Source organism: Lygodium microphyllum, chromosome 25 (assembly GCF_053477565.2).
Source record: "Lygodium microphyllum isolate KBCC chromosome 25, Lygodium_microphyllum_v1.1.10, whole genome shotgun sequence".
In the NCBI taxonomy this organism is placed as follows: domain Eukaryota; kingdom Viridiplantae; phylum Streptophyta; class Polypodiopsida; order Schizaeales; family Lygodiaceae; genus Lygodium; species Lygodium microphyllum.
In genome coordinates, this window is record NC_141159.1 from 41212964 (window position 1) to 41225044 (window position 12081).

The window sequence follows — 12081 nt, forward strand, 5'->3', positions numbered from 1 at the left end:
TTGCCTTTCCAATTAAAAGGCAAGAATGTGATGCAAGTTTTGTGCACTATGGTTGTTGTAAAGTAACTTAGAAATTTAGAGAAAGTGGAAATGGAGGTGGATTGAATATGCAAGTGGGAGTTACCTATTGTTGAGCTAAAGTTCATAGCTGAATTGGTCATTAATGCTACCTCTTTAAGGTTGATTCTTTCTATAGAAAATTGAGCTTATTGCTACTGTGATTGGAGAGGAACTTCACAAAAGAGGATTCAAAATTCTATGTGCAAATGTTACCGAGGAGAATCCCTCAAACACCTTCTTTGGGATGGGCACATATTGTTGTGGGTGTGTGGCGTAATTTTCTTCTCTAGATCTACATCCATGGAAATGATAAGGAAAAGATTGGGGATTTCATAGTGCATAGTAGGTTTAGAAAATCTCGGGTGCCAAAGCATTGTGGGGGGGTGGGTGGCGGGGGGGGATCGGAAAGGCTACATCCGATCATGCGAAGGGGGAGATGGATGGACGCACGTCTCAACGGAAGGGAAGCGGTTAGCCCAACTGCCGTCCGCTGAAATCCTGGTCGCCGAGATGATACGTGCATGGCAGGAAGGGCTTGAAAGTCACGAAGGGGGAGGCTGGGACATGTATTAAAACACGAGGCGAGGGTGGCAGGGCTCTCTTAATCGCGCGTCTCTTAGGCCACAGAGAGCGCCCGTCTTCTTCTTCTTGTCCTCCTCCTTCTTCTTCTTATTCCTGTATCAATCTCTCTCTCGATCCTTATCTTCGGGCGGCCAGCTGATAACCCAATTATCAGAGAGAGAGAGAGAGAGAAGGGCAAGTATATATACATATTAATCAGTATTCGTCAAGATGAGAGAGATCCTGCACATCCAGGGGGGGCAATGCGGGAACCAGATCGGGGCCAAGTTCTGGGAGGTGGTGTGCGACGAGCACGGGATCGACCCCACGGGCACGTACCACGGCGACTCGGACCTGCAGCTGGAGCGCATCAACGTCTACTTCAACGAGGCCAGCGGCGGGCGCTACGTGCCCCGCGCCGTGCTGATGGACCTGGAGCCTGGCACCATGGACAGCGTTCGCTCGGGGCCTTACGGCCAGATCTTCCGCCCTGACAACTTCGTCTTCGGCCAGACCGGCGCCGGCAACAACTGGGCCAAGGGCCACTACACTGAGGGCGCCGAGCTCATCGACTCCGTCCTCGACGTCGTCCGCAAGGAGGCCGAGAGCTGCGACTGCCTCCAGGGTATGGGTCCTGTACTTATATCAGCGTTTTATACTCTCTCTCTCTCTCTCTCTCTCTCTCTCTCTCTCTCTCTCTCAATGTATATTGTCCTTCTGATGATCCCATCCTTCATAATTATAATCTCCCTAGTATTCATCCATCAAGCATTAACATTTGTATTTAACCCAGCATTCACAATACCCATGATTGTCATTACAGTCCCATGTTTATCAGGTGAGCTCGTTATACGCCTTAATCCCATCATCCTCGACTCCGTGCTTCCTACTGACCTGCCCAATATATTGCTTAGGTGTGTCCGCACAGTTGCACTTCAATCCTTATCAATCTAATACGCTTAGCATGTGCTTTCATTATCACGCATTGATTGATGCTAGTATTGAATGTATCATAATTTTATTCGTGTTTTACAGATCGATTGCTTCTTTGCAACAAGATATATTAGCCAGACACTCATGATTATAGATTGATTCCTCATCCAATCAGGCATCCATCATTGATTGCTATGACAATTCTTGTGTTGCCAGTAATCTACCTTTCTCATTCATTCAGAATTGGATTATTCATCCCGTATCCATGTTTAACACTTGTTCATACCCTATTCCATGTGCTTCGTGATTGCCTGTGGTCTCTAATTCTTGACAATATTCAATACTTACTCATGCCCTATTTCTTGTGCTTCCATTAAGGATTGCTGTGCTCAATAATACTCGATTCACCAATTTTCAAGGATAACCAGCGGCTGTGGTAAATGCATATACCCTGCAGGCTTCCAAGTGTGCCACTCCATGGGCGGTGGCACCGGCTCTGGCATGGGCACCCTCCTCATCTCCAAGATCAGAGAGGAGTACCCGGACCGTATGATGGTCACTTTCTCTGTCGTGCCCTCACCCAAGGTGTCTGACACAGTCGTCGAGCCTTACAACGCCACCCTCTCCGTGCATCAGCTGGTAGAAAACGCCGACGAGTGCATGGTCCTCGACAACGAAGCCCTCTACGACATTTGTTTCCGGACTCTCAAGCTGACTACTCCAACATGTAAGGCCACTATGCTCATTCCGTAGTCTCTACAGTTTGCATGGGTAGAACAAACCCGCACACAGTTCCTATTGATACGCACGCATATCAACATAATTTCCATTTGTTATGCAATGTGATCCAAATATGTCGTACAGTTTGCATGGTTTAACGTATACAGATTGCAGATCATTGTGATCCGATGTAATTCCTATCGTTATTCAATTACATCCTCCTTATGCGTAGTTTCATTGGGCTTCCATAAGAGGTTACTAGTCTCTATGCAGTCGCATGGAAGATTACATGCATCTAAACACTAAAGAACAATAAATACATGGATTAAAACACTGATCTGGAGGGCGATGGGATAGAATACAATCAGTATACAATGCTATGCATGGCGATATATATAGGCATTGCCGAATGTGAGCAGGGAGGCTTAATTTTCAAAAGCTTAGATTGGTTAATTATACTGATGTGCCAGATGCATTGGATTGATGCTGCAATGATATAGATGATGGGATTGAAATCGGGATGGGTTTAATAATTACACTCATGTGCGACATGCATTGGATTGATGCTGCAATGATATATATGATGGAATTGGGATTACTTGAATGATACTCGTGTGTCACATGCATTGCATATGGGATGCTGCAGTAGTGTATATATGATGGGATGATAGTGTCTGTTGTCGTTATGGTGCAGTCGGGGACTTGAACCATCTGATCTCGGCGACGATGAGCGGGGTGACGTGCTGTCTGCGCTTCCCGGGGCAGCTAAACTCAGACCTGCGGAAGCTGGCGGTGAACCTGGTGCCATTCCCGCGGCTGCACTTCTTCATGGTGGGGTTCGCGCCGCTGACGTCGCGGGGATCGCAGCAGTACCGGGCGCTGACGGTGCCGGAGCTGACGCAGCAGATGTGGGACGCCAAGAACATGATGTGCGCGGCGGACCCGCGGCATGGGCGCTACCTGACGGCGTCGGCGATGTTCCGGGGGCGCATGAGCACCAAGGAGGTGGACGAGCAGATGCTGAACGTGCAGAATAAGAACTCGTCCTACTTCGTGGAGTGGATCCCCAACAACGTCAAGTCCAGCGTCTGCGACATCCCCCCCAAGGGCCTCAAGATGTCCGCCACCTTCATCGGCAACTCCACCTCCATCCAGGAGATGTTCAAGCGCGTCTCCGAGCAGTTCACCGCCATGTTCCGCCGCAAGGCCTTCTTGCACTGGTACACCGGCGAGGGCATGGACGAGATGGAGTTCACCGAGGCTGAGAGCAACATGAACGACCTCGTCTCCGAGTACCAGCAGTACCAGGACGCCTCCGCCGACGAGGAGGGCGAGTTCGAGGAGGAGGAAGCCGAAGCTGCCTAGCTGCCTCGCTGGCAGCTTCAGTCCCCCACAAAAATCATCATTATCATAGCTAGCTAGCTACACAGATCATCATCACCACCACCACCCAATATATTATCATCAATCACCACCATATTCATGGCTACACAGATCACCACACAATATATCCACCAGCACCACCACCATCAATTTGCTCACTAACTGCAATCCTCCATCAATCTCATCGTTCTAGATTACTACTCCCTGCATCATATCATCATCACATGCTTCACCATTAATTCTTCATCAATCACCCTTTAAATTAAACCCTCCGAAACCCGCTTCCATTAATACTCTTCTATCATTAGCTCCCCTCCCTCTTAACCTACTCGATCATCTCTCTGCTTTACTTATCCCTCGTACTAATCCATCGTTATCTACTATCAATTTGAACTCCATCTATATACATCAAATAAAACCTCCTGTTAGCTCCTATATTATATCTCCGAGAGTATAATCATGCACTGTACTATAATTACTAGCTTCTAATAAAACGTCAGTGAGGCGCAACTCTCTCTCTCTCTCTCTCTCTCTCTCTCTCTCTCTCTAAGTATGATACGTACTTAACAAACTGAAGGATATGTTTCATGGAATTTTCAACGTAATTTGCAACCTTAAAAGTCAAAGCCATTGTTATTCGGGACCGTTCGTAGGCTCATTGTAATTTGCAACCTTGAAATGTTGAAGCCGTTGTAAATCGTGATCGTTCTTAGGCTCATTTTACCTACAAAGGTGTCTAAAACGTTCCAACGGTAACCAATTCCCAAAAATCTTTTTTCCTGTACTGATTTAATAGGACTGCTACATTCTATAGAACTCCTGCATGTGTAAAAAAAATTTATGACTTACAAAGTTTAATATAGTCACGACTCACACAGTCTAAAAAAGATTCCAAAGTTCAAAATAGGCACAAAAATTTTAAAAGATTCCAAATCCTTCTCCAGACTCCTACAACAGTACATAGATTTCAAACTTCAAAGTAAGCACAAGATCTTTAAAAGATTCCAAATACTTTTCAAACAATGGTACATTACGTATAGTTCACAGCTGTGGTTTCCAATCTTTAATTTCATATTTGCTGGAGCTTTCTCCATCTGTAGATACATTTTCCTGTATGTCATATACAGAAAAAATGTGTAGGGCAAGATACAAATCTCATTTTTGGAAAGTCATCAATGATCATTGATGTTTTGGTAATAAAGAATTGATCATTTACAAATATTTACGAAGGCATTGGCCCTCCTGACTGTAATTTACAATGAACAGGGATATCTGGAAAAACATTCCATGATCTGTTCTTTCTGCTCTGGTCATCTACAAATTGTTACATTTAAAAGGAATTCTTTGGACCACCAGCTCCTTCAGGCACAGTCCACTCGATGTTCTGTGATGCATCCTTTAAGTTCTTTCTGCTGACGTTCATCTACAAATTGTTACATTAAGGAATACTTTGGACCACCACCTCTTTCAGGCACAGTCTACTCGATGTTCTGTGATGGATTTGCAGGCACAGTCCACTCGATGTTCTGTGATGAATCCTTTAAGTCATTTCTGCTGACGGTCATCTACAAATTGTTACATTAAGGAATACTTTGGACCACCGCCTCCTTCAGGCACAGTCCACTCGATGTTCTGTGATGAATCCTTTAAGTTATTTCTGCTGACGGTCATCTACAAATCATTTACATTAAGGAATACTTTGGACCACCACCTCCTTCAGGCACAGTCCACTCGATGTTCTGTGATGGATCCTTAATATCACAAGCCTACATATCGATAGTTTTATTAGAAGAATAATCAATATCAAATGAGTTATTGCTACATGCACAATTCACTGTAACTAAAGCAAGTTCTCTACACTAAAGGCTTGAAAACAGTATCAAAAAGAAAGGAGCCATTCATGTGCTGCTCTCTGATGGATCTTTAATATCACATGCCTCCATCTAACAGTTTTATTAGAAGAATCAATGTCAAACGAGGTTTTGCTACATGCATAATTCAGTGTAACTAAAGAAATTCTCTGGAGCCATTCAGGTGCAGTTAAGTGTCCTCGCTAAACTAGTTGAGTTCCAATCATGTGCTTTGATGCTTCCCAATCCACAGGATCAACCTTTGTCTTATAAACTATCAGATATTCTCCCAATAGTTGATATACATTCTGAACCGAAAGTTTCAAAGGTGCAGAAACAAATAATGAGCATGAAGGATGAACTCTAGATAGCGTCCTAGTTCTACATACATGCTAGTCTTTGTTTTATCAATTAAAATTTTCAGGACAGGTGGAATTCACATGAAAACAGTGAAATTTCACTGTTTTAGAAGGATTAAATAGAAGGTGATGCATTACATGCATACAGTGCACAAGGGGGTACACTTATGAGGGTGGATGAGAGAGCAAATGTAAGGCAGGTGATAAACATTATGACATCTAAGTTTCAATACCGCTATCAAAACATATGAATATACAATAGCACAACCTGTCTTGCTTCAATACTACTACTTTTAAAAATATCAGCAGAAAATGGGCGTCCTTTTCTCCATTTCCATCTTTATTCAACACAAACTACAAGTTTTCCATTTCAGGAAGTCATTAATCTGGTAAAAATCAGGGCTCACCTTGCAATGAAGACAGTTCTGTGCATTGATCTGCAATCGTGTCTCCCCTTTCTCATTTGTCACATACCTGGACATGTACAAACCAAAAATCTCTCTCTCTCTCTCTCTCTCTCTCTCTCTCTCTCTCTTTGTGAAGATAATTGAATTAGGTAGTAAATATTTACATCAGACCATCAGGTCAACATTGAAAATGACACAGCTCTCTCTCTCTCTCTCTCTCTCTCTCTCTCTCTGTGTGTGTGCGAAGAACTTTGAATTAATGAAAGGGCATTCTGGCCAACCAAGCAGACCCAACAGGTAGAAAAAACACATGAAGCCAAAAGGCTACAAAAAAGCACAGGGCTACAAGAATAGAAGAAGGGGGATCATGATGTGGGCACAACCGGGATGGTGTAGATGATATCCGTCCATGGAGCAATGACCTCTCCTGGGAGACTTGGGAATATCATAGACCCAAATAACTAGAGCAGAGGGCTTATGTTACATATCAGCTTGCTATGGGCATTTTCTGATAGTGAGGCCACATGTCCAGTCACAGCCCTGTAGTGGCACATTTTCATATTTTTAACTCCAAATGTAACAGGGTAAACTGCACTGTCAATGTACGCACATGCAGGTCAGTCATAAAAGTGCCAGCTTCACACAGCGGGGATCCAAGATTGAGGCCTGGACTGGTGCAGCTAGTTTCATATTTAGCTCAAATGCAGGTTCTTCAAATGTTAATGGGACCAGTTCCATGTTAACATAGAGGCAAATTTTTAACAACAGTCAAAGTAGAGCCTTACTGGTTAAGCTCATTATTAGGGATCTTCTTCTAGGTGAGGAGCCATAGAAGAAACTTTTGCTATGGGGGCTTCAGTCCACTATACCTACATATGGAGGACCATCACAGCCTAGCACTCATTTGATCTTAGGACATCAGAACCAAAGACCTAGGGAGGACTTTTGATGTCAATTTTGCAGCTATATCATCAGATCCTGGAAATCTGTATTATCTGGTGTTCATCAGCTACTGCTGACTGCAATCAAAGAGGAGAAGAGGCAGTCTCTTCTCTTTGATCACTATTTGGGATCAGAGTCCGAACACACTCTTGGACAGAGAACTAACCGCTCTTGGGGGAGGTTCTCCATGCACGTTGCTCTTCAGTAGGAGATTGCAGGGCAGCAGCAGTCACCTCAGCTCCTAGGGCTGTCATGAGGGTAGAAGGTTAAATGCAGACACTAGGGTTGGGTGATGATAGCTGATGAATGGTGGAAGCGATGATGGCAATGGAGCTGGTGAGGAAAGTGTGGAAAAGTAGGATGAGAAAATGGCTTGCCCATATCCCCCTTTATAGAAATTTTGAAGCCAATCTTCCTTAACAAAGTTCTTAGTAGAGTAAATTCTAGAGTTTGGACTTTTTTATTTAATTGTCTCTAATTGTGTTTTGAGGTTGTACAGGATCCTGACAAATTAACTAGAAATTATGAGATTAATTTAGGCTAAATCTTTGATAGCTTAACAGTACTTTGGCACCAGCAATGTTGCACCCCTAACTTGACATCAGGTTGGTCAATGTCAGTCATCTATGTCGCGTTAACTATGATTCCATTAGAAGAATATAGAACAAGGCTTTTGTGTATTCGATCTGAATCCACCGCAACTTCCTTAAAATTGTGGAGTGGAGACTTCACTATACTATCATCTTTTGATTGGATTGATGATATTCTTGCATCCTAATATTGGAGCTATGACTCCCAGTATTATGCTACTTTGAGTGGGACGTGTTAGACCAAAGGGTTAGCCATATTGTGCCATGCCTTGCAGGTGCATCCCATGCATTTGCTTCTTGAATGCTGTTCCCCTTAGCATTCTTCATGACTTGAAGTCTTCTAGATGTAGGTAAACATGAGATGATGGTTGCCATGGCTTTGCCCACGCAGGTAAATCAATGAGTTTGGCTGTTTTCTAGCCACTTACTTGATTTTTCTTGATTCCTCGCCTTAGATTGCTGGTTCAAGTAGCTTGCCTCTTTGGACTGATGGTACAATCCCATTGCATAGCACCTTTTCCTAGGATTTTCTTAGCTTGCTTGAACTATGAAGTACTTTTGAGTGGACTGGACTAAGTTGTCACACTTTGCCTCATTCTTGAAGTTATCCTGGGTTGGGTGATGCCCCTTTTCTTTGGTACCTTAAATTTGAAACAGGATTGGTTCAAACTCATTTCCCCATTGCAATATCTTTTGAGCTCCCTGTTCCGCTTCTTCATCATCTAGATAGTTATTTCTTCTGTGTGTACTTGTCTTTTTCACAAGTAGCACAGTTCTTGTCACAGTTCCCATAGGTGTAGACCCCTCCAATATGCGGTTGCTGTCTTCATGCCTCCCTTTGGCTTCTCCCCACGTCTTTGTTTAGGATCTCCCATCTCACAAAGGCCACAAAAAAGGAGGTTACAACAATGGATGCATAGTTGACCTGCTACAGAAGGGAACAAGCTGCACTGGCTTCTCCCCACGTCTTTGTTTAGGATCTCTCATCTCATAAAGGTCACAAAAAAGGCGGTTACAACAATGGATGCATAGTTGACCTGCCACTCCGGAAGGGTACAAGCTGCACTATTTTGGCAACTAAGGCATATGGCCTATCATGCATCATGAAAAGAAAACACCTGAAGGAAGGAATGATGGCATCACAAATGGGTACAGACCATTGCCCACCTCAAATGCAATCAAAATTGAGGAGATGATGGAAATAGAAATTGTGGAAGCACAGCCCATGAGAGAAGTTAGGTGGCAGAGGCACAAAGCCCCCATGGGGCCCACTCACCTATTAGGTTGTTCCCAAAGGCACAAAGCTTGCCTAACCTAGAGGCAAGAGAATCACTTATCCTGCATTGTGGTGTGTACCTGCTTGTCTTGTAGATTTGTTCCATTTTGTGCTTCAAGTGGATTGACAGATTGAAAGTGGAGGCACTGATTGTAGTCAAAGTGGATCATTCTCTTGCCCTAACAGGGTTATCACACCACAAGCACATTGTGATGTGTATGAACCTCTTTATGCACGTTTTTCCATCAGCCCCAAGACCTGAACAATATCGCCATATGCACAAACACAAGGAAAAGAAGTATAAAGCATAGCCTATGTAGCAAAGACTACTAAATGCTCGTGCTTAGACTTTCAGGACCACATTGCCCAAGATTGATTGCACTTACCTGATACTTCATGTTCTAGTTGCACAAGTAATCACCACACGTGAGACGTAAGTTTGCAGCAAGGAAGAGTGAAAGATTTAAGAGTGAACTTACTCATACACACGAGCAGGGCAGTAGTGTGACTCAAGGCCTGCATATTTTGGAAGATTCAACCTTTCAGGTATACTTTGATCCCTCAATCGCAGATGTGCAGGTTGGTCATGATCATGGTTGGTATTACTTCTGATGTAACAAATGTAACAATTTGTTGGTATTACTTCTGATTTTAAGGAAAGCACCAAAAACTGATGAAAAAATGAATTGCATACAAAAATAGCCAGATATTTTTTACGAGTCATGTTTCTAAATACAATCTCCCAATCAGAAATCTGCCATGTCTCAAGGAGTCAATGCAAAAGTCATCACACAAGGATCCTACCATACAAGGCAGTTCCTGGAGCAAGAAGGAATGCAGCATTGTGGCCTTTTTTGGCAGAACATGATAGTATGTATAAAATGTCCAGCCCACCATACAATTTTGGAGAGTAATTTCTTTACATTATAAATTATGGACTGCATTTTCAAAGGCTAACAACATATTAAGAATGCTTGGTCCATCATGCATTTTCAGATTACTAATTTTGTCATTTCCATTCCAAAAAAGAGTCCCAACCATAAAGGAGCGTGATCAGAAAAGCAACTGAGCAGAATCACCACATTTTACAAACATAATGACTGATTGTGTTGATTTGCATGCAGCAAACAAGATAATCCAATCTTGTAAATACATCACTGAGAGCATTATGATGAAACATGTTGCCCAATCCGATACAAGAATCTCCAGTTGTGTTATTTGAAGACATTGATGCATTAATCAAATCTCCACATATAAATGCATTATGCAGCCACACACATGCACACATTGCATGAGCGCTTAATGTCAATTTTTCTACAATAAATTTTAGATGCAGGAAAAAGCAATCAAAAGTGCTTACGGAACAGCCTGTACAAAACGACGATGGAATCAGTGCCCAACATATATGCTTGAAATAAAAGCAAACCTGAACAGTGAAGACAGCAAGTCAAATGAAACCTCTCCATCAGGCTTAGGATATGTTATAGGCTTGTGAAGCAGTGCAATCTGATGAGGCAGATGAATCATGTGTTAGCTTTGGCAGGAAATCCTGGCTGATGAAATCAAGCAAATTATATGACCAATCTTTTAAAGTAATAGCACCTCTGTAGCTTCGTGATCAGGCTCCTTGTGCTTTAGAGTCCAAGGTAACTTTCCTTTGGAGATGTAGCTGTATATGAGAAAAAGAGCGATCAGATTTCACCATAAATACTCTCAAATTCTTCAATCAAGCAGGGAAAACACATGCCACACGTTAAAGGAAGAGCTTTACTTTAGCAGATGAAATACTGTAACAACTCGAGAAGGTGTGAAGTCATGCAAAATTAAAACAGATCACTTAGAATTGCTTACTGCTCAAATGCAGAAATTGTCAACCCTGGAAACAGCCCATACTTAAAAGCCTGCCAAAATTTATCGACATATTAAATTTTGCATTATCAATATCCATGGCTTTAGCCCACAAGATCTATCAACAAAAAAATGAGCAAAAGTCAAATAAAATTTTGTATCACAAAATTCAAAGCTTCCCTTCATCCAAATTAGATGATGATCTTCATCCAGGATACAGACCACCATAAGAGCAAATTGCAAGGGCCTAGACTAAATTCAAACAGAAAGACTACATTCATATGTGTATATACCTGTACCCCTTACATAGGCATGTGCTATGATTATAGGCTTACAAAGAAATTAATATGATATAAGAAGATTTAACAACTTGGTGAGAAGTAAAATATGGATATAATTGCCACTGATCAAAATCTGTGTGCAAGAAATAACAAGGGCCTCCCTCAGTTCAGCTAGTTTTTTCCCCAAGAGAAATTCTATTAAAGACATCTCAGTGGTAATGTCCCTCTCCTCCTCCATGCATTCTATTAAAGACATCCCACTGGTAATGTTCTCCTCCTCCATGCGTCCTTCATCGACAACTCATCATCCTTCCACACTACCTCTTTCATCCCTTCCTCTTCCCCTCCCTCCCTTCCCCTTCCCCCCTCTTTCACTCCCTTCACCTCGCTCTCCCCTTTCAACCTCCCTGCTTCCTCCTCTATTTACCTCAACAGTACTCACTGCCCTCAACCAAAAAAAAGACCCTCCCATAAGCATACCATATGCTATTCATTAGCCCTTAGAACAGTGCACTTACCAAACCATGGGCTTCCTAATCCCCCTCGCCAAGCTACAAGCTTGCCCACCTCTCTCCTCCTGACATGTCCCACGTTTTCTTCCCTAACCTTCCTTGACTCTCCACCTCAGCTCTTCTTCTCTCCCTCTCCTCCCCTATGCCTCCAACATCCACTTCTGCTTCACCTCAAACACAGTTCATAATGGTGTCAGTATAACATAATGCAAATTATTGGTCCCTTGGGACATGCCTTAAACTTAATTGAGCTTTTGAGATTCCTCAAGATAGACAAGGTCATTCACACAACTTAATTCAGCTAACAACTTGGTGCTTCAAAAGCCCACTTATTTTTAGCATCATGTTCAGGACCACTG

The 12081-nt window shown here is 42.8% G+C and overlaps 2 protein-coding genes across 4 annotated transcripts in view; one reads left to right on the top strand and one right to left on the bottom strand.

Moving 5' to 3' along the window:
* The first annotated feature begins 586 nt into the window (after nt 1-586).
* LOC148014125 (tubulin beta-1/beta-2 chain) lies at nt 587-3785 on the top strand. Its single transcript, XM_087666259.1, has 3 exons — nt 587-1246; nt 2012-2281; nt 2969-3785. The coding sequence occupies exons 1-3, from the start codon at nt 853-855 to the stop codon at nt 3637-3639; spliced, it is 1335 nt and encodes a 444-aa protein (XP_087522385.1). The 5' UTR covers nt 587-852; the 3' UTR covers nt 3640-3785.
* Nucleotides 3786-4671: 886 nt separating this feature from the next.
* The window catches only part of ETFQO (electron-transfer flavoprotein:ubiquinone oxidoreductase), a 55984-nt gene continuing 48574 nt past the window's right edge, over nt 4672-12081 (bottom strand). For 2 of the 3 annotated variants that reach the window (XM_087667195.1, XM_087667197.1), the window contains exons 13-18: nt 10933-10982; nt 10684-10750; nt 10508-10587; nt 9561-9689; nt 6274-6340; nt 4673-5423 (exon numbers count right to left, since the gene is read on the bottom strand). In XM_087667195.1, the coding sequence (XP_087523321.1) occupies nt 5340-5423; nt 6274-6340; nt 9561-9689; nt 10508-10587; nt 10684-10750; nt 10933-10982 (477 nt within the window). In that variant the 3' untranslated portion in view covers nt 4673-5339. Of the gene's footprint in view, nt 5424-6273; nt 6341-9560; nt 9690-10507; nt 10588-10683; nt 10751-10932; nt 10983-12081 lie in introns of all 3 variants that reach the window. The other variant, XM_087667196.1, reaches the window with a different exon arrangement.